Here is a 23193-nt window from a genome sequence, read left to right as displayed (position 1 = left end):
GCTTATTTTGATCTAGTAGATTTGACTTGTGTCGGGTTTACCTTTCAATGCATCTTTCATTTAATTTGTTTTAACAGACAACCACCGCCAAAACTATACACTGCGAGCAGTTTCTCTTTTCCTTGCCGTGGGGGAGAGCGCAAAACAAGTAAGCGTGCGTGACTGCGAGCACGTCACGCTCGCACGCTTACTTATTTTGCATTCTCTCCACTGTTTTCGAGGAAAAGAGAGACTGCTCGTAGTCTACTAAAAGTACGCAATAGATTTCCTTTCCATGAACTGACCATCACGATCAGTAGTATCAAATTTCAGGTTTCCAAAAGCTTTCCACGGTGATCCACCGCAATAGTCTTGGGCATTGGCCTTTTTTAACTTTTAGAGTTTTAGACCTTAGCGCTTTGCGTATAATCTTGAAAACTTTGGCGTAAGAAGGAAAAATATATATACTATCCAAGTCCTTCGAAACTGCGAGTTGGAAAAGCCTTTACAAGAATCAAAAGCATGGCAAAATGTATTTACGTGGCTTGGTAAATATGCTTCCTTTACTTTGTATCTGTTTCAATCGCTTCTAAGCAATTTAACTGAGAGTTTGTAACTTTTTAACCCTTTAATTTTTCGTCGGTTACTCCGTTTCTCTTGATCGACTCTGCAGACTCTGAACTCAGTTTCGTTTCAACACAAGTCCCGTGAACGCGTATGCTTATAAACTCATAAGTAAGCTTTAGTAAGCTCATGCCCCATTTGACTCGCACATGGCTTGAAATTTTCAGGAACTCCCCGTGAATTTTTATCTTCTGTATCAAGTTTCCCGAATATAAATGACGACTTTAGGGGGATTTGGACAAGGAATTTATTTCGGAAAATTGTTTTGCTTTCTTTCCTAGCGCTTCATTAAAAAAAGAGAGCGCCGCGTCACAAATTTTCCCGCCTTTTCACACCACTACTTCGTTTAGATCGAACTGAAATGTCCACACCATCCAGTCGCAACTGGCGCGAGTTCCCAGCGCGCGAATCGAGAAATCGTTTACATCGAGTCAGACTTCTATCTTTCACCCTCCTTGCGCCTCATCCACCCTCCCCAAAATGTCCTTACAAAAACCTTTCAACCTAAAAATTCGCCACGATGTTCCTAACGAACAATTGCAAAATTTAAATCCCAAGAGTTTCAAACCAATGTTACTATTACCCAAGCGCCCCCCAACCCTCTCACATACTTGGACCACACCTCTCTAAGAAAACGACAATTTCATAAAACACTAAGCAGCACCATCAGGAGCCCTACATAAAGGGGGTGGAGGAAGGGGGTTATGGTAGGGGTTTCTGCTTGAAGAGATCTAGGGGGAGGGCATTATTTTGTGGGGGGGGTGGGTGGGTATTACACTAAGGGCACTCAAATCAAGCTAAAAACACTTGACAGTTATTTGTACATTTTTGGGGGAACTATTGAGACCTCTTCATAATAGCCTATGAACAGACTGGCTGGAAGGCTGGAAGGCTGGAAGGGCAAAAAAGGAACTGACTGAGAGAGAAGTGACTGAGGGAGGAACAGGGTGTGGGGGTTGTGGTCTCTCCTTCTCTCTCTTTCTCCTCCTCTCTGTATCCCTTTTCTTCCCACTTCCTTTTCACCCATCCTCGACCGGAGAGTCTGTTCACAGGCTATCTTCATAATAACTTAAGTGTTTAGCATTATAAGAGGAGTGCTCATTCCATAGTCACCAATAAATGTACAAAAACATGTCAAGTGTTCATGGTTTGAATGCTCCCACTGTAATAATGACCGGAATTTTACTGTAATGTTGTCAGAGATGTTTAATTGATAGCTTATTTGCTGTAGTTTGGCCAGTCTGCAGGTCAGGTGCAAAGTGTGATACACAACTGCCCTGTTTATTACTCTAACCCCTAAACTGCCTGTTGTGCAGGCTATGTTTTGATTAGGCAATAATAATCAACACAATGTAAAATTATAACAAAAGCAAATTAAAGCAACAACAACAACAAAACCACAGAAAAGTGTTTTTTCTTGATTTAATTCATAAATTTCAAAATTTACCTCAAAAAATACAGTACTTTTTTATAAACATAATAATTTTCAAAGTGTACCATAATTCATGACACTTGGCATCACTGCTTCCCAAAATGTAACATACATCAAGTCTCCAAATTTATTCAGAAGCATGCCAAGCGATACCCCTTGGCCTCCAAGTGATTACCAGCACTTCATTAAACTTAATTTTACAATGACTTCAAATTACATGTTTGAAACAAACCTGCAACTATATAATTCATTAAAATAACATTCACATGAATAGTTTTAAAATTTAAACACCAAAGCATTGATGTTTTTTCCTGCAATGGTGCTTTTTACTTACTTCATTCAAACTTTCTCCTACTACAAATATTATTAGAAAGCACTGCAAAGACCAAAACATGTTTTTTTCATCCAAATTGTGGTGCTATTCACCCTGTTTCAAATAATTAATTTCCTAACGAAAATTTTAACTATAAGACAAACAAGGAGCACAGTAATAATAATTATTATTATGAGAGTGTTTCCGAAAAATCACCCTTTTCAAAAATGTACACCCATAGATTCATGAAATTTAAAACACAAATTACCCACCCATAAAAAAAGCAGTCAGAATGAATGTACGTGCAGGGCTGTACTCTAGAAGTGTCCGGGTTTCACAGGCAACTAACTTTTGCCTTTGGGCAACAAGAAAAACCTATTTTTTTCATACAAGCTTAAGTGCTGGGCACCCAGGAGTTCGTGGTTAGGAACCTCTGGGCTCCTTGTAATTTTTCTTAGACCACAGCCTTGTACATATTTTAGGGATGGCAAAATTATTCTAGGTTTCTTAACAAAAATAAATTTAAAAAAACTTGGTTCAGACATGGAGATTGACATGGGAGGACCTGGAATTTGAATAAATTATCATAATTGAGCAAATAAGGCCTGAATAGTAAAGCTTTAGAACCTTGATACAAGGATGTTGGTAAAATATTTGTTAGAACCTACATTGTTCATATCAAAAACTCACACAAAAAACTCGGTTTTCCAAGGGTATCTTTCGGAGATCTTTTGTTGAGTGAAAAACAAAAGAAACCTTTGTTTTGCTAAACGATGAAGTCACCGAAGTGTGGTATTTGCCGCTAGTTTTATTATTCATATAATTACGCAATTTTCTTACTGTTGCTTTGTTAGCACAAGTGAATAAGGCACTGAACTGGCCAGTTGCGAGTTTGTTTTGTTGTGACACTGGTTCAATACAAGGTTCGTCAATTTTTTTTTTTTGCGGTCTATTTCTCTACTTCTTTCAAAAATCAAAATATCCATTTAAAAAAAAACCGTGCTGTCGAAGCTGCTAAAAGTAACCGTTTAAGTTTGCACCGCGTCAAAATCCACCTTGGAAGGATTCGCTCCAAAAGGTGCCGCTCGTTATTTCTCGAAAATGAAGCGCAAATCAACAAAAACAATTACGCAATGATGCTTTTCATGAAACAAGTCAGTCTGCCAAAAATTAGCTCGATCCTACAAAAAACAAAAATCAGCCCAAAATGCCACATACGCCTTTTCTGCACGAAAGCCTTCAATTATTGATAGAGCTGCTGTATAATTTTCTACAAGCTTGAAAGATTCTCTTTGTGAAATCTACTGCACTTTGAGAACCAAAAACAAATAATAAATAGTAAACTCTTATGAATTATTTTTTTGCTTATTTCTACTGATAGTAAATGAACACAGCACTGACACTAGAGAACTACTCAAGGTTGAATGATTAGCCTTTTTGATTTTGTAGAATGGCTTAAATTTCAATCATTTTATAGCTCTCAAATTTTGCTTTCCCTGGGTAAGTCTTACAGTGTACTTTTATTTTTATTATTTTTTTCAATTTAGTTGGCAGATGACTTGCGTGGACCCTTGCCTATTGGGCAAGTGACCATGCAAATTATCTTGCCTGGCAAGAGAATCTAGTTGTCCTTGATGACCGGACGGCACTTTTTTTGAGCCCTGCTTTAAAGCAATTAAACTCTACATGTACATGTATGAAAAATAATGTACAATGTATATATGCACATGTACAGTGTACTTTTGTTTACTTTGATATTAAAACAACTTGTAAACGTGAAGGGGCTTGGAAGTACTGGGGTGTGCAATACAAACAAACAACAGTGCACGTGTGAGGAACAATAAAAAACTCAAGAAAGACCAGAGGCAACTCCTGAAACAGTGGTACATGTAGCTTATTTTTGAGTGGTACTGTACATGAACATGCAGACAACAAGACTCACTTGTCTGCCCAGAAGACTCAAGAGTACATGGCACAGAAACAAGCCCAGACCCAGAGCTGTGGATTGGTCTTCACTTGGCTTTGTGATCTCTTAGGTAAATATCATAATCAAACCTCCACTAATAGCCATCTCTTAACAACGAACACCCGTTTTTCATCCAGACAAGTACACATTATATACCTGTACATGTAGAGTGAAACCATATTAAGCAGACACCCTATAGTGAGAGGAAATCAGCTTTGGTGAGTCAGAAACCTTTCTTGCCTATAAAATGAAACCGCAAATAAGTAGACACCTCCAATACGTACACACTAGCAAGTGTTCTGTGTGTCTCTGCTAATTTGCAGGTTCCACTGTACATTCAGTATACATTGTCTCTCTCCACAATGGCCACCAAAGTACAGCTAGTACATACAAATTCTGTCTATAACACCAGGGCACAAAGAAAAACAATTTTCGGGTCACCCTTTGAGCAAGCTGTAATTCAGTACAGCATTACATGTAATTGACATGCTAGCCTTAAAATCATTCTCATTTGTCAGAAAAAGGCAAAAATTCTTTTGAACATGACTAATGAATCGAGAGGCAAAGTAACTCAATACATGTAATTCATCTCTTGTGGTACTGAACCTCGGCAATTTAAATTTCCTCAATAAACTTCCTAAACAACTTCCCCTGTCTGTCCAGCAGGCAGAGGATATAATTGACTGGCTCAACTGCAAAGTCTGCAAGCCCTGTGCCATCAGATATGTTTTTCTTTACATGCTGGTCAATGCATAATTATACTTCTCAGCCTATCTTCACCTTTTTAGCAGGGTTGTCTTCTGATTCTACCATTTCTGCTTCCAGCTTCCTCTTTGCCTCTGTGGCTTCCTTCTCTAATTCCTGGACAGCACGGTTATCATCCTCTGAAGGATCAGTCCAGAGAGAACAACTTGCACATCTGCTGCATGATTTTCCGGGATCCTTGGGGTGCTGACAGAAGTGATTGTAGCCAATATTTGGCTTGCGACAAACATAACACATGGTTGCTCCACAGCGACAAGTCATTTTGTTGCAGCCATCTGACTTTGTAAATTCGCATCCACACTTGGGGCATTTCCGTATTTTTGCCATTGTCATCTTTTCTTCATAAGAGAGCCTGACGTCTTTCTGTGCTGACTTTTCAACCTCACTGCATTTCAAGCCAAAATGTTCCGACCATTCTTCTTTGCAGTAGCGACAAGTTTCTTTCGCACAAGTGGGATTCTGACATTTGAAAACTTTATCTTCCGGTGGCAATATCGCAGCAAAATCACAAGAAGGGCATCGCACAAAATCATCCATTTGGGCCAGAGATAGGGATTCTTCCTGTACACGATCTTCATATTTTTCCAGGATGTTGGTGGGTAAGGCTTTACGTAGCTGACTCATTGGAAATGTTCCATCACAACCATCACTCATACAGACAAGAGCTGCTTTGCCCTGACCAAAGGCAGCCTCCTTTGCATAGTTCATTAAACAACTTGCACAAAATAAATGACCCTCTAGGCATTGAACCATGTCTTCAAAAGCAACATCTCCATAGCAACAACCACACTCGATCTTTTGGCCTTCTTCTTCATATTGTTTATCATTCAAGGTCAATGCAAATATTCTGTCTCTCTCCTCTGATTTCGATAGCTCATATTTTTTCATAAATTCTACCTCCCTGCGAAGTTCCTCATCAAGAAGAGCTGAGTGAAACATATCTTTGTGCACTGGTGAACGCCCACACTTTAGGAGTGGTATTGGGGCAGGCTTATCGACGCCAAGATCATCTTTATTTGAGTTGGTTACTGCTTCTGATGATGGAAATAAACTTGAGTCTTGAGGTGCAGAAGTGGTTGTGGAAGTAGTAGTTGTACATGAGGCCTTAGATACACGAAGCTGTTCTTGCAAGTACCTCCTGGTTGGTGCGTAGTGATTTCTGAACTTAGAAAGAGCTATCTTAATGTATTTAACAGAAATAAGTCGGAATTCATTTTGAAGCAACTGATAGCACTGTTCTCTATACTTCCATGATACAAAACTAGAAAAGTCTTTCATGTAGTCCTTTTCCTTTTGGGGTCTGCCTGGGCTCGTGGTTGTTGCTGATGGGGTCGTCAAAGTAGATGCTTTTCTGGGGTAATCTTTTTTCTCCAACAGCTCATTACAAACATTGTTGATGGCCTGACAGGACGGGATATGAGACCACCTGTCAAGCAGACTCTGAAGATAATCGTCGTCTACATCAGGGAATAAAGAGTAAAGGTTCTCCAAGGCCTCTTTCATCGGGTCTGCTGCAACAGAAACAGTTTGAACTTCGACTGGATCTTGCAAATACTCAACCGTATCAGACGAAGGAGGGGATGTTGTTGTCGTGGAAGGTGTGTTTCTTTCAAACGGCAAATTTCTTCTCGGGTTTGTAACTGTTCTCCTGGCGTTGGACGGGCTTTCGGTGTCATCTATGATCACTGTGGGAGTCTCGACGATTGTCCCGCCACGGTTAGCAGAAATAAAAACAACATCGTCATCGTCGTTTACAAAGTGTGTCTTCACTACAGGTACTTCTTCTCGCAAAGGGGTCGTCGCAGCCAGGGATCTCTCCTCCGGTAGGTTTATTTCATTGAAAGTTCCAGTCAAGAGCATATCGATACATCCTGGAATGATAGTCGCTGGGTCACTTCCCACCGTTTCTTGCACGTTCCTGATGCACGTCGACAAAACACGATCATTTAACTGTGGGAATATGGGCCTCAAGGAATCCAAAATTCTCGCTTCCACGGACATTTCGCTCGAGATTTGAGCGTGAATCGCCCGGAAGAACGACACTTTGTTTCTTCCCGCGTTTTCTCCTTCATGAAAGCGTAACTGAGCATACTCCAAACGTTTGTCCGCTGACATTCTCGTCCCCAGGGATCCGCTGATATATAAAACGACTAAGGCCGACAACTACAGAAAAAGTTCGGTACCAATCAAAACACCTCGTTTGCTTCCGAAAACTTCCGATTGATTCACTGGCTCTGGTGGTTTCCGGAAATTTGTCAGCGGATAACAGCAAAACTTAAGTCTGCAAAATAGGTCGCAAAATCGCAAAATAGCCATTACCTTAGCAGTTAAAAATAGAAACAACAAAATGGCGCACTGGTTTCACAGAAATCCCATCAAGGCATCAGCTCCCGTTACTTTTGAGTCAATTCGAAATGTGGCAACCACTTCTTCTTCATCTAAAATGTTGTCGTAAGTCTCCATTTTTGTCTTGTTTGTCTTAGGTCCTTCAGAAATGTTGGAAGTACGTTTATATACTTCAGCTTATTGATGTAAGCTTTAAAATTAACACTTCACACGAAAAACGATCGATGTGAAGGAGAACATTAGCGAAAAGAAAAAGAAAATTATCAAAAGCTGAAAAAAGCCTAAAGAAAAATAGATCAATGTTAAGAAAGCAATGTGTCAACTTCGTATATTACCTGTAGCTGTGGGTTGAATTGAGTTGAAGTATGTGTGAAATTAATGTTGTTACAGTAAGTTTAAAATTTAGCTCATAAATTATTTTGCAAAAACTAAGATCTTGTTTACTAAAGCTGTGTTTATCCGATCCATCGTACTCTTGGAACAAGAACATTACAAACCTCATGAACAAGTGTTAAGACTCACTCAAAAAAGGAAGAAAACATCAATGATTTGCATTTACTCTTGTGAAGTAATAGCACACAAGAGAATGGTGGTCTTCAAGTAAATTCAAACAGTTTTGAAATGTGTTGTTCCAGAAAACACCCATGCTCCTCCCATGCAAGGTTTTCTAGTTTGAACCCCCTTCCCCCCACTGGAAATTCTGGTATAGCTTCACGCTTTCTTTAAAGAAATTTGGCTTTTGAAACCCCCCTCCCCCTTAGAAGTCCTGTTAACTTTCCTTGGGGTGGGTGTGGATATTTTCTGGAACTGCACAAAATATAATTCGGATGGCCTGCATGCATCTATTTTGCACTTTAGTTTGACTTCAATGAAAAATTATTAGGGCTGCATGCAATCAGTTGGATGAAAACATACTTCTCAGAAGTAACTAACAGGGAATGCTTACAATTAAGATTCAGTTCCTGCTGTGTACTTGTTCCCATACTAACTCTTATAGTTAGTCTATGACTCTAGATACAATGCACATCTAGCTGAGCAGTATACTGAGGTGACACCACTCAGTTGATTACCTGCACATTTTGTGGTCTATTTATCTCGCATTTGATTGCAGATAGTTTCCCCTTATGACATGGTAGCATTCAGATTTCCACATATAATTTCACACTGTGCTGTAATAGTTACAAATCACCCATACATGTAATTATGATAAGTGATTAGTCATTCTCCCAGATGACAAATCACATCTACAGCTAGCAGAATTGCTTGTACTGGGTAATGAGGCCATTCCCTCAAATTATTTAATATCACATCTAGATGAGGTAATTTATGAGAGAAAAATTATAATGAAGTCCTTTAGAGTTATTTTTGTGCCATTACACTGCTGTTGTACTAGAAGTAACCATAATTGTTATGACTAGATCTAAAGTACCAGTGTAGTTTGTTGCTTGTATTGAAACCTGGATCCTGGAATGTTACACAAAAACACTAACTGTTAACCACCAACCATCAACGTTGAACCCTAACTATAGCCTTAGCCCTATAAACTGCCAGTATTGAGGGTTCTAGTGCATTCTACATTATCAGAACATGTTGCACTGTTCTATGACTGGAGTAAAATTTCCTAACATATTTTCATTATAAATTTATTTATTTTACAGGGAATTGAAGCTTGCAAGATCAAAGTTGCTAAATTCTTTAACAGATCCTGCAAATGACCCAAAATCAATCCAGCAGACAGCTGAGCTCTATTGGTCGCTTCTTCATGGCCTCGTTAATGATCCTGCTGCTGGGTCAGGTGACAGCAAGCTTCGCAAGCTAGTCATGTTCAAGTGGACTAACTCTATTTGTGGTAATACGCCAACGTAAGTTTGTCTAGTTACATGTATAGGCGAATCTTTACTGACGTCATTGTTTACATTTTTCCTCATTAACATACGACTTTGTGCATAGAAGGCATCATGCTAGAAAAACTTGAAGAAAAACTTAAAGAGCTTGTGAAACTTAGCAAGTGGTGAAATTTTTGGCTCTTTGGGTGTAATATTCGAGGAGAAATTGGCTTTCAAAAACATCAAAATTTCTGTGTGGCAAAAGTGCTAATGAGCTCATACATTCTTTGTAAAATTTTGAGCCTTTAAACCCTCGTCGCATGAAAAGTATTCAATACATCACGCTCGAATTCCTTGGGACAGTTAATTGTGCTGTGCCCTTTCAATATTCAATATTAATATCCTTGTAGCTCCATCAGAAACTGTATCGCTTATGGTAATGAGGCAAATATTGTAAACAAAGATTCTCCTATATCATTAGTTAAAAATAAATTAGCAAAACATATACAATTCTTGGTGTTACATGTAGGTCAGAAACTTAACAAGTTCAGCTCTTCAACCTGGCCAAAAATTTATACAATAATGGTTATAGCTAAGAAAATAGTCTCCTGGCTTAGTTTTTGATAAGCCAGTCACCATTCTTTGGCAAGAGACGTGGAACAAAATTTTTGTCCTCAATCTTTCCCAACTCCTTGAAGGTCAGGGGCAACAAGCTTCATATTAACAACTGAGATGGCAGAGATGGTGGATGCAGTATACAGAAAGAGAACACGCTAAACAAGTGCTTTAAACAAGAATTTATTTCAGCTACTTTACTTGTTGTTGTCAGGAATTTATTCCAAACTTTTCATCTAGATGGTTCGATATGGTTCAGATATCAAATGATTGCCTGTAGGTAGCCTTAAAACTGTTAAAGTTGTCCTTTATCAAGTAAACGCGGGCCAAAATCCAGCTGGCGATCAACTTTTTCTCTGCCGGTGAACTTCACCGGCAACTGGCGCTTAGCGACAACCCTGTACAGCACTGAAGAAGTTGAACGATATTTATTGACAAGTCAGAATTCCTCAGCTTGACGTATTTCCTTTATTTTATTTATTTATTTATTTATTTATTTAACATTTCTTTATACACGGTTAAAAATCCTCAGGTGATACTAATATTTAAAGTTATATATAAAAAAATTTAAAAAAAAATTAATACTAATAAACTACTAATAAACAGTCCATGCTAAATACTAATTAATAAAAATTGAAGTAGTAAATCCTAATTTAAATATTAAACTAATCCTGTTTTCCATGAATGCCGTGTCTAACTTTGCTTTTAAATTGATTAAAGGATTTTATCATCCTGAGATTGCAGGGTAGGCTGTTCCAGAGAGTTGCACCACTGTAACTAAAGCTATTTTTCATATAGTTAGTTCGTGGATGAGGTACAACCAGTTTGTTTTTGGAATCCCTTAAAGAATAGTGCATTCCACTACGTTTTAGAAATTTAGACGATAGGTATTCGATAGGATCTTCTCCCTCCGCCAGCTGCAGGAGAAGTGTCGTGAGCAGCAGCAGCCATTGTTCCTCGCTTTTGTGGACCTGACAAAAGCCTTTGACCTGGTCAGTCGTAGTGGGCTCTTCCAAATCCTTCAGAAGATCGGCTGCCCACCAAAACTCCTCGCCCTCATCACCGCCTTCCACAAGGACATGCAGAGCACCATCTGCTTTGATGGAGCCACTTCAGATGCCTTCCCAGTCAGCAGTGGAGTAAAGCAGGGCTGCGTTTTGGCGCCAACCCTGTTCGGGATTTTCTTTTCGATGTTACTCCACTACGCCTTTGCCGATTGCTCGGAGGGTGTATACATTCGGACGAGGTCAGATGGCAAGCTTTTCAACATTGCCAGGCTCCGCGCCAAAACCAAGACTCTTAAAGTGCTCATACGCGAGCTGTTGTTCGTGGATGATGCTGCCCTGGCATCCCACAGCGAGGCAGGCCTTCAACGCTTGGTTGATAAGCTGTCTCACGCCTGCAAGGAGTTCGGCCTTACCATCAGTCTAAAGAAGACAAACATCCTAGCCCAAGATGCAGAGACACCTCCTGTCATTACCATCAACAACACTGAACTGGAGGTCGTGGACTCTGTCACCTACCTAGGGTCAACAGTGTCAAGCAAGGCGTCACTAGATGTCGAGATCAGTTCAAGGATTGCCAAGGCAGCCGGCGTTATGGCCAAACTCAACAAGAGAGTGTGGATTAACGACCTGTTGAGCGAGAGGACCAAGCTGCAAGTCTACCGATCTTGTGTCCTTTCCATTCTCCTTTACGAAAGCGAGTTGTGGCCCACATACGCCAGACAAGAGAAGCGGCTCAACGGGTTCCACCTACGCTGCCTTCAGCGTCTCCTTTAGATCAAATGGCAGGACAGAGTCTCCAACACCAATGTTCTTCAACGAGCCGACATGCAAAGCATCCCTACACTACTCATCCAAAGATGCCTACAGTGGCTCAGTCATGTTCACCGTATCGAACCCGATCGCTTGCCAAGGCAAGTCCTCTATGGGGAACTGTGGGAGGGCGCCCGACATGTGGGCCGACCACTCCTTCGCTTTAAGGATGTTTGCAAGCGTGACCTGCGACTCGCTGAATTCAATCCCAATACCTGGGAGGTCCTCGCGCAAGACCGTGCCGCCTGGCGTCACAGTGTGAAGGAGGGGGCACTCAGGGCCGAGACGAAGGCCAGGGCCGAGGCGACAATCAAGCGGGCGGCGAGAAAGGAACGACAATTATCAGTTCGTGAGGCCACCAACTACATCTGTACCAGCTGCAACAAAGACTGCCACTCAAGAATCTGGCTTTTGAGTCACTCAAGGGCCTGTCGACACTGATGCACTGACCATCGCCTCTCGGAGACGAGGATGCCAACAACATATTCAGGAACCAAGCCATTTAAAGATTTATGTACCATTAAGGCTTTCTGAATTTGACGCTGGGTACACAAATCTTTCCAACCCAGTTGTCGTATGAGACCTTTGGCATCAGTATCATAACTAGAGGAAGTTAACATGCGAGCGGCGTGGTTCTGAAGCTTTTGTAGCCTGTCCGACAAAGTTTTACCGCAATTACCCCAGACAAGATTGCAGTAGTCAAAATGAGGTTGAATTAGAGCGCTGTATATATAAAGCAGTGTAGCTGGTGGAACAAAAGGCCTAACTCGTTTTATGGCACCAATCCCAGATGCAATCTTTTTAGACAATTTATCAATATGGGTTTGCCAAGTTAGGTTTTCGTCGATCAACACACCGAGCGATTTGACTGAGGAGACATGATTTATTGGAACATTATTAATTGAGAGCTCAAGTGTATCTGGAAGGGTACTCAATCTTTGTCTGGAACCAATCAACATAAATTCAGTTTTAGTCATGTTTAAAGTAAGTTTGTTAGAAGTAAGCCATTTGTTTAAATTACTTTGATCATGATTTAGATTAGACTGTATAGAGCTCAGATCAGCTCCTGCATATGTGATGTGGGTGTCATTAGCATACATCCTAGGCTGACATGATGATAAGCAGTTGGGCAAGTCGTTAATGTAAATAAGAAATAATAGGGGACTGAGGATTGTTCCTTGAGGTACCCCACATTTTAGCAAACAGGTTTGGAAAGAGAACCAATAACAAGACATTGTTGTGTATGGCTAGTTAAATATGAGTTGAACCAGTCAAGAGCTCTTCCTTGAACTCCGTAAAGGTTCATGTTAGTTAAAAGAATTTCATGATCAACAGTGTCGAACGCTTTTTTTAAATCGAGAAAAACTACAGCATTAACATTTCCGCGATCGATTTTAAACGCCCAACTATCGGTAGCTTCTAATAGAGCAGTAACAGTTGAATGCAATGAGCGAAAGCCCAACTGTTTAGAAATTACGTCCTCTTTACGTCCTCTTTAGTTAGAAAGCTATATAGCTGGTCATACACGATCCTCTCGAATACCTTAGCAATTACTGGAATGACTGAAACTGGTCGATAATTAAGACCTTCAAGACCTTTCTGAAACTGATGTTGCAATAACTAACCAAACAAAAGCATTTTTGGTTATATTATAAGGAAAAGCAAGTAAACAACCTTGTCCAAACATTACATGTAAGGTTTAATTAATGACAACTTGATAATGTCCCAGCAAGAATGACAAGGATTATAGTGCAGAGTGGGTGAGTGATAAAAAGAAAAGATCTTGACTCTTGCGTGACACCTTCTCATGTTTGTCTCTATCGTTACTTTATTTTCTAGGTGTGCCGCTGACGGTGTGTTTGAGCTCACATCCATCTGTATGAATGTTGCTATCTGGTATACAAAGTATGCTGCTAAACTGGCAGCGAAAGGAGAGTAAGTGTTGTGGTTTACCAGATGCCATTTTAAGAGGCTGTATCTGTAAAAACTGACCACTGATTTTACTTCGAAAATTTGATTTTACTCTTAAGCTGGGATTTTGAAGCCCTTGCCTAGTCAATAACTAAAATGAGTTTTATTTGATTAAACATTCTAATTGAGGTTTTCTAGGATTGATTGAAGTTCAGTCTGCTTGATACAAGCTGCATGCCTGCCGAAACTGGAAAAATAGCACATATTGCCAGCGCTCTAAAAAAAATAATATTCACTCAAAAGTCCCAATTATTTTTTTCAGCTATAGATATATCATAGCAGTTTGTTTAGCCGTGTTGCAATTATAATTTAATGTTGTTCCTTCAACAGTTAAAAGAAGATTTTCTACCTGTTAAATTGAGTTTTGAACCAAACGTGAAAATAGCTCTACTTTGAATAAGGCATGTTTTAAAAATGTGGCACCTGTTTGAAACTGCTGAACTACATGAATAGAAAGTATAAATGTCCCTTAATTTAAAACAATAATAAAATGCTGCCATTACATTTCAACAGTATTCAGTCAAGAATGCTTGGGATATATAGTTAATATAAAATTCAAACAATAGTCACAATAAAAAGTATTATTTTTCCACACTAGTAGGGTGAAAAAATTATTCAGTATCTGATGCATTTATCTTGATGAACTCTCCATAAAAGTGATATTTTGTGGTTACTTTTCAATCCAGTTTACTTCCCACTCTTTATGGATATCATTTTTGGTATAAGTGTGAGGCAGAGAGAACTAAAAAAAAAAAAAACAACTAACAGACAAAATTAAAGTAACTGACTAGATAGTATGTTTGAACCGCATCGTGTACAGTACACACAACCATGTACAGTTTGGAAATTATCAACTTAATATCCAAAGTGGGCAAGAAGCTGAAAAAAGAAATGTTTATGTAGGTAGTTACCTGTCACATTACTCTATATCTTCCCCAGGGTTAGCATGGATGAAGCTAAGGAAGTCCACACCAGCTTAAGAACTGCTGCAGGGATTTTCAAATTTGTCAAGGTATTAAATAAATTAAATCTCCTAGATCACCATAAATTATTAATTAATTTATGAAAAGTGAAGTTATAAATATTTAATATACAGGTATTAACCACAGTTTAGCAGTTTGGATTGCAGTAATGACAATACACCAAAAATGTCCTTGAAACTTGTTCATTGAATAAATTCCTCTGTGCCTAGTTGGTCAAAGCACAACCAGAACTCTGATTAGTCTCAAACTCCATAGAAAAGTTGTAACAATTATGTACACTTTTCTACACAAAAAATTAAAATCTTCATCATTTTTTTTTATCCAGTGGGTAATTGAAGGGCCCACTAGACTACGTGTAGTCCCTCCTTCGCTTAGTCCGTCGTGCGTGACGCGAAAGAAAACCGCGAGAAAAAAATGGCTGCGCGAAATCCTGGGGACCAGGAGCGCGCGAAAGGAGGGACTACCTCCTAAGCCCAAGAGTTTGCCCTTTCGCGGCCGAGTGATTTTTCGGTGTAGGATCTCTCATCTTGACGTCCTCTCATTATCGCCTGTCGTCAATAACGCCAGGAGATATCCTGAATAAAAATGCTCAACTCTACTCTTCAAGTAGCCAGGCAAAAACATATGCCATGAGAAGTATATCTTCGTTCAGTGTTCGTTCAGCGAAACGGCCAAAGAGGTTTTAAAAAGAAGACGGCGAATGAGGCATCTTGTAAGGATTTTTGCTACGTCTGTAGGTGTAAATCTAAAAGTTATTGCGAAAATTTCAAATGCAGAGTTTCAACCGAGAATTTACATTATGTATTTGACATAGGAAATCATCCAACTGCGGTGAAATGTTTGCCGATAACAGCGGAAAGTTTAAGGTGAATGTCCGGTTTCAAGTGAAAGTCCGGTTCAATCTTTCAAAAGGACGGCAGAAAGGCCAAGCTTAGTGAACTTATATTCACTGACTTGGACGATGCTGTTGAGTGGCGAAATCACTAACACGCTCGCAGTCGCGTTGGAGGCGGAAAGCTTTGCCAAACAAAACACTGAATAAATTTAAATCTTTTCAAAGCCTGTTGGCACATTCGCAAGAACATCACGGCTTGTAAAGTGCGATTCTTCGATTTGCTCTGGTACCGCTTCGATTTGCTCTGGTTCCAAAACATTCCTACAAGACATCACACGTATCTTGAATGTTGACAACACGTTATCAAGGCTACTAACATGAGCCAATCATATTTTTGCATTGTGAGAGCAACGCATACAGTAATTCAAACTCTTGGGCTTAGGCGGTAGTCCCTCGTTTTGCACGCTCCTCGCTTCCAAGATTTCGCGCGGCCATTTTTTTCTAGCGGTTTTCTTTAGCGTCACGCACGACGGACTAAGCGAAAGAGGGACTACTCGTAGTCTAAGGGCCCACAGGAGCCAATACTTTCAAACAATGTGTCCCAGGGTTCAATGAAGATAAATTGCGGCATTTAAAGGCACAGTGGTCGACGATCAGTATTGTCCTGCTAAGAAAAATGTACTCTGCCAGCCCTGCCTGGCCTTTCTCCATGTACACACACATCCAGTGTCATTGATGATTGAGACTTATTGGTGAATCTTAAAAACTTGCAGATAATGTTACATGGCTGTTAAAGCTTGGCAACATTCTTAGTCATACTATGATTTATATGATGGAATTTCCACCAATGATAAACATTAGTTTAATCTTTATTTCATTTTCATTCTGTTTATTTTGTTTTGAAGGAGAGTCTGATGCCCCGTCTTGGTGAATTATCAGCTGAAAAGGGTGCTGATACTGATCAGCGAGTGTTGGAGGCATACCAGATGCAGTGCGTGGCTGAAGCTCAGGAAGGTTAGAACAGAGTAATTTTTTAATACGGCACATGTGGCTGATCCAAATCACAACATTGATATCTTCAATCATCAGCCTAATGCTTTTCTTTACTCCAACTTTGCATTCATCAATTGGTATACCTCAAGTGTCTTCTCTTTACTGTGCCTAACTTGAAAGAATCAGCCATTCTTGGCAGGATCAGTTTTGACTGGTTTTAAAAACAGTAATGATGATTAGAAGCTGTTTATCAGGTGATTGTTATTACAGTAGTAGCTTACAACTGTGAATTGATGATCTCTTTGTTCTATTTTCAGTTACTGTGGCTCGAGCAGTAGAGCTCAAACATAAAGCATCACTGATCTCTGGACTCACCTATGAGACATCAAAACTCTTTAATGCTGCAAGTATGTTTTGTAATTCAATAATAAAATTATTGAACATTACAATATAGCTACCACAAGTACAGTAGTTAAAGTAGTACATACATGTAGTACATGACAAACTGCATCTACAGAGCGATTTTCAGTGAGTGTCTTAAAACCAAAACCAAGTCATTACTCTGGGCAATCAAAAATGACACTGAGAATACAGTGAACCAATCAAAACTTGAAGAAATCACCTGTAGCTATCAATGCGAAATGTGGAAAAACCTATGTGAGCGCGTCACAACTTGTTTTGCTTTTACTTCTCATTGGATGAAAAAGTAGCACAGAATTTTTCACCCAGTTGTGTTGCGTTATTGATGAAAACTTAATTACTTTTTAACATTCAGTCAAATGAAAACCACTCTGACTATTGTTACATGTATGATTGTGTGTACATGCAATCTTTGGTGAGAATCCACATATGGCTAACAAAGATGGCAGCCTCTCTAAATTTGTCACTTTTTTTGTAGTAGGTTTGTGAACTGAACTTGACATAGCCAGATCAAATTTTAAGGTTATTACATGTACATGTATTAAAAGCAATGATAATTGAAGGTACGTGCAGTTATTTAAGATGGTACTTATAAATTTCATTGTGGGTGATTGGCATTTTAAAAACCAAAACAAAACAGAATTGTCACCTGGTGTAAAAATATGACTAATGCTTGCAAATGGATTGGTGTGTTAAACTTTGTAAGTTTTGATATGTGTTTTTCTAAATTTCTTGTGCTGTAATTTTATTTAGGTGATTCTTTGAAGTCAGTGGAGCCAGCAAAAGCTGGGAAATGGAAAAAATACTTGGACTTGAAGGCTGCATTTTATCAGTCCTATGTGAGTGCTATAATTAACATCTGCTTATCATTATTTTATGATTTATTGTGTAGTTACATAACATATCCATACCACCCACCCGTATGGAAATTCCAGTTAAGCTTCATAAATGTCTTTAAAGTTTTTGATCTTGCAAAATCAATGGAACCTGATTGAAAACTGTTACGCAGGAAGTACTAGCAATGGCACAAAGTAGAAATTATGATAAGGTACCTGTCTAGAGTGTTTGCCTTTATTTCTTCCATAATATTCACAACTTTTTTCAATCGTTTTTTTAGTTTTTGCTCCTCCAAGGAGGGTGTGGCTAGCCATTCAATCCACCCCCCTAAATCTACCCCCACGCCAAATCATTAAGACGTTTTGCTTCATACTGTATACATACATGTCTTATTGTATGCGTGGTGTTTTTAATTGAAGTCTGTGTTGTTTGCTGTAGGCATATTGTTTTTGTGGAGAAACTCTTCTTGATGAGGATCAATGTGGAAAAGCAATCCGAGCATTACAAGAAAGCGATAAATGTAAACATTTCAGTATCTTGATGGCTATTATCAGAAACCCTTTATCAAACTGTGTAGATAAATTACGGATCGACAGATAGACCGACTGCATGACTGACACAATTGTAGTGCAATATTGGTTGCTATGCACCATATACTAATGGATGCAATATGTAGCCAAGCACTACTAATATTACACAGGCTGGAAATTAGAGTATCAACGTAAGTGCAGAAAGTAAACCCATGAAGTGATTGACTTGACTGACAGACTGACTGACCGACTGATTGACGGACTGACTGGCTGAATACCTGACTGTTTGACTGACTGACTTACCGGCGGATGGATGGATTGACGGACGGAATGATTGACTAAATGAACGAACAAAAGAAGGAACAACCGAACGAGTGAATGATTTAGTTGCATTATGATTTTTTTTGCCGTAATTTGCATATTTTTGTATTTTTTCCTTTCATGTGCAGTGTATAAGAAGGCAGAAGCTATTTCCCGGGAGTACTCCAGTACTAGAGGGCCTGGCACGACTGCCCGACCATGGCAGCACCCTTTCTTTCTAAAACTTGGACCTATAATTAAAAAAAAGTTGGAGAAAGCTAACCATGAGAACGGATTCATGTAAGGACATAAGTTTACAGATGCTAGCCTTTGCAATAGACCAATTTCGATATATTAAGGGTGCATTCCTTTGGGGTGATCTGGATCAGGATCAGTGATCCAAGATCTATCTGGATCATGGTGCATCAAAGGAACTGATGAATCCACTCTGGTCATGGATTCATCGGTTCCTTTGATGCATCATGGTCTAGACAGATCTTGACTCGCTGATCCTGATCCAGATCACCCCAAAGGATCGCACCCTAAAATTCAGCCTAAAACAATAGACCTCAGTACGAGGTTCTGGGGAATATAACTGCAGAGTTTGTGGGGTTTGTTCCCCAGAGCCTCATACCGAGGTCTATCGTGTTAGGCTGAATTTTAATATCGAAATTGGTCTATTACGGGCTCCTTTCTCGTACAGCGGATGGTAATCGAGCCTAACCACAAGACAGAAGTCTAAAATTCGAGCCTGAAAGAGTCTGTGTCAGTGAGTCTGTGTCCAGTGATGACGATGCTCTGCTGAGAGCCCTGCGTGTCTGTGATTGGCTGCTGCTAGCGCACGAATTTTCGCGCGAAGCAAATAACCAATCAGAGTCATGCCACAAATTTCTTAAGAGTTACGTCATCGATATGAATGTTTTAAGTTCAATCTCAAGATTCGTGTTTCTTTGGAGAAGATCAAACGCGCGAGGAAAGACTTTTTGTTTGTTCAGTTATGTTAATATTTCATTACTTTTGCTTTACAAGACGGAGGCATATTCCTGATGGTATATAATCTCTGCACAAATCTCGGTAATGGTAATCATTAATGAACAATGTCAAATATCTTCAAGAAAGATCCAGACGATTCTGGCTTTGCCCTTCTTTCGTGTATCCGAGTAGAATAGTTTTGTCGGACTAAGCCCAAAGCGTCTGGATTTTCTTTGAACATTCTTGACATTTTTGTTTCCTGTTACTTGGCGTTAAGATACGTGATCTAGTACGCGACAACCGATGCGTGATACATGAGCTAGTACGTGCAATTGATATTTTGTGTGCGAAAGGACCACTAACATAATTACTCAAGTTGTCTTGCTCTTGCTTTTTCAAGTTGTAGAAAAGTCGCCCTATTAATTATTTCTTTACAGAAAAGATAGCTTGGTAGTCTAACTTTTAAATGGCAACACTTTTTTAGTCTCTCTTTCTAATCTTGTAAACTAACTCGTGTTTTTTTTCCCTGTCCAGTTACTTCCATAAGATCCCTGCGGAACCCCCTGAGCTCGAACTTAAGGCTACCCATGGCCTAGCAAGTCCACAGGAATTTTCAATGCCGGCTCCTCACGCCATGTGGTCAGCGGATACTTACGCTGGATTTGATGCTTCAAAGGCTAACCCGCCTAAGGTAAAGTCAGGTTTACTGCAGCTGTAGTTAATAAAATTCTACTAATATCAATGTAATGCGGCAGTCTGGTTGGCTGAGCTATCGTACACTGTCAATCATTTGGTGTAGTGACTGGAGGTCGTCTACAAAGTGGCGCCGTTGTCTCTTCAGTTTGCGAAGTTTCGGAGGAAAAGTTGTAAATGTTATTGGATAATTCAATTCCCTACAAGACTTAATGAAGGAAATTCACCGGAACACGGCTTAAAATTAAAATGTAAAAATAGTTGAATGAACTGACGAGCGTGCGAAAATGGCTGCAAAATGGAACATTTTCTCTTCGACCTCATCAGCCATCGCCTCGCCGAAATCACCATCTCTTAGTCTAATTGTTTATTAGCCTGCAAAGTTTACTTCTTCGCCAAATCTTTGGCCTCACTAACAGCAATTGTTTTTTTTTCCTTGAATTTTCTTTTAATACCTCTTGTCAGTAGTTGAATGAGAAGTGCAAGGTGCTTCCCGTAATTTATGAACCGAATGCCTTTTTTTTCCGCCCATTTATATTACGACCTTACAGTTTAATCTAAGACTAGATGTAAAGCGAAAAATGTAGTAAACATGTGACTACAAAATAGCCCTGAAATCGGGTGTAACAGAGAACTGGTAAAGACCAAAGAGTGATTATTACTCCTTATCAACTGTTTCCACAGGCACCCCAGGCTGGTCCGTCAGGGGATGTGAAACCTGTGTCCGAGCCTGAAGATACCAGCCCTGTTAAACCGGCTAACAATTCATCTGGATGTGTTGTTTCGTAGACGTGGAGTTCTCGTGTTGTTATAGCGATACACAAACTTGATCTTGTTTCTCCAGTCAGTTAGATTGTTTTATGCAGTTACATACATAGTTTTGGCAGGCAGGGAGGAAGAAGTTTTTTTTTCCTTCAGTCATTTCATTCCTTAGTTTTCTGTAGAGAAAATCACGAATCTTAAACCATTTGATTTCAAGCGCGGCCAAGCACTGGCGAGATAGCAGCTGTATGTATTAATTAGTAATCAGTACACAGTTAAACAAATGTAATTTGGATCATTTGAAGTAATTTGGCCATACATAATTTTATTCCTCTGTCCATTTAACGTCGCACTGTTTTACCATCCGCTCTCCGACTACTCAAAAGTGTCAAGTTCGGACCGTTTTTTTTTTTTTTTTTTTTTTAATATCATAATCAAGCAGTAGACACGGCTGCAATTGTAAAAAGTATGTATAGACTGTACTGTAGGGGTTTGGAGACAGTTAACGTGCGGTAAAGGAGAGCAAATGAAATTTTGGGAATATTATTCTCACACACAAAAATGATGATTCAATATGTGCCATCTTCTTTTTTAGAGATTTTAGTTAAGACGGGGTTGAAAGGATTTTATAAAGTACCCAACTGAAGGAATTTAGTTTCAAACCTTGATAACAGTACTTAGCCATCATTCACTAAAATTAATTTTTAAGCAATAGATCACCCTTTCTATGGGTTTACTGGCGCAATAAACCACGCGGGATGTTGGGAGAACACGAGAAAAGCTTGTAAATCACGAGCCGTTGGGCGAGTAATTTACAAGCTTTTCTCGTGTTCTCCCAACATCCCAAGTGGTTTATTGCGCCGGTAAACCCATAGAAAGAGTTGTCTATCGCTTTTACGAAATAACTATGGAAAAAGTCTGGTCATGTGAGGAAAATTTATTGTACCTTCGTGATCAAGTTGCTTATTCTCATCAAATTCATGAGATGACGCGACGAACCAATCACAGCGACTGAAAGAATGAAAACACAGACTCCGCGCCGGACACGAAATCCGCAGAGCAAAGCGACGAAAACATTTCACGCTTAGTTTAAGAAAGGAAAGGAATAGGTTATCGGTGAAAGGCAAAAAGCATATTAATTAACTCAAAAGTATTCTGACGAGGAAATGCAGTGGAATCGGTCATCACGAAAGTAAAAGGCTGTACAAAAAGTGTGCAAGTAGTCCAAACTTCATGTGCTTGGCGAAGCGATTCAACGTAGTGTTTAGCAATAACTTTCCAAAGTTTTGTGGATGGAATAAAGGTTAGTAACAGAAACGCTGCTTCCAAAATTTAGAATTTATTTACTTTTGCTGAAGGCTATGAAGTCCGAGTTTCTCTTTCCATTTTGCTAAATGAAAACTATTGCTTGAAAGCTAAGCTTATGGAAGCCAAATTCATTTATCGTATTATGCATGCATGCATGCATTGAGTTTAAACTCAAAATGTCGGATAGAAAGAAATTTTTTCCCTGCTCTTTTGACAAACCAAATTTGATCAGTTAAACCCCGCTGACTTCGTCCTGCACAGACCGTGGAAAGCACCGAAATAAGTGTTTAACACTTTCTTGATCTCAAGCGTAACCGGAGTCGGCGTAAAAGTTTTGCCGAGGAAAAAAATAAAAAGCTTTATATGACGACCAACTTCTGGGCCGGGTTGTTCAAAGCCCGATTAAGCTAACCCAGGATTAGCGAGAATTTTGATTTGAGTTTTGTAACTTTTCGGTGAGGTTTTATGTTTATACTGTATGTGCTTCAGTTTTGAGTTTGGCTAAGCTCAAACTACACAAAACGTAAGCAGTAAAAAACATTTTTATGCAAGAAAAATAAATACTTCGGTTAACTTTTAATCATGGGTTAGCGTTAACCGGCTTTCGAACAACCCGGCCCAGGTCCTGTTTTTCCTTGCAAATTTCCATGTATATGTTGAATGAAATGATATTCGTGTTATTGATATCTAAACCAGTGAAAGGCTAAACTGTTTATTACATTTGTTATCGCTAGAGTTCCGAGTTCTCCAGTTCCCGTCTATAGAGCTGCCATAAATCGGGAACCGTAGTTTACCGGTACAATAGAACATAGGTTTAGCAACTCTATTGACCAATCAGAGCGTGCGTAGTATCTCAGTTATTTTATAAAGGCCAATAAATCTTGGTATTCCACATAAAAATGTGTA

The 23193-nt window shown here is 39.4% G+C and overlaps 2 protein-coding genes across 2 annotated transcripts; one reads left to right on the top strand and one right to left on the bottom strand.

Moving 5' to 3' along the window:
• Positions 1–2011: 2011 nt before the first annotated feature.
• On the bottom strand, positions 2012–7299 carry LOC110044635 (E3 ubiquitin-protein ligase RNF216-like). Its single transcript, XM_020750198.2, has one exon. The coding sequence runs from the start codon at positions 7192–7194 to the stop codon at positions 5080–5082; it is 2115 nt and encodes a 704-aa protein (XP_020605857.1). The 5' UTR covers positions 7195–7299; the 3' UTR covers positions 2012–5079.
• A 54-nt stretch (positions 7300–7353) lies between these two features.
• LOC110044636 (BRO1 domain-containing protein BROX-like) lies at positions 7354–23187 on the top strand. Its single transcript, XM_089290895.1, has 11 exons — positions 7354–7530; positions 9084–9287; positions 13523–13618; positions 14594–14666; positions 16378–16486; positions 16783–16872; positions 17639–17724; positions 18161–18242; positions 18702–18852; positions 20059–20215; positions 20902–23187. Exons 1-11 carry the CDS (start codon positions 7427–7429, stop codon positions 21004–21006), a joined length of 1257 nt encoding a protein of 418 aa, XP_089147021.1. The 5' UTR covers positions 7354–7426; the 3' UTR covers positions 21007–23187.
• The last annotated feature ends 6 nt before the right edge of the window (positions 23188–23193 follow it).

Source organism: Orbicella faveolata, unplaced genomic scaffold (assembly GCF_042242905.1).
Source record: "Orbicella faveolata isolate gen_17 unplaced genomic scaffold, um_ofav_v1 contig_24, whole genome shotgun sequence".
Classification (NCBI taxonomy): Eukaryota; Metazoa; Cnidaria; class Anthozoa; order Scleractinia; family Merulinidae; genus Orbicella; species Orbicella faveolata.
This window is presented reverse-complemented; position numbering and strand designations above follow the sequence as displayed.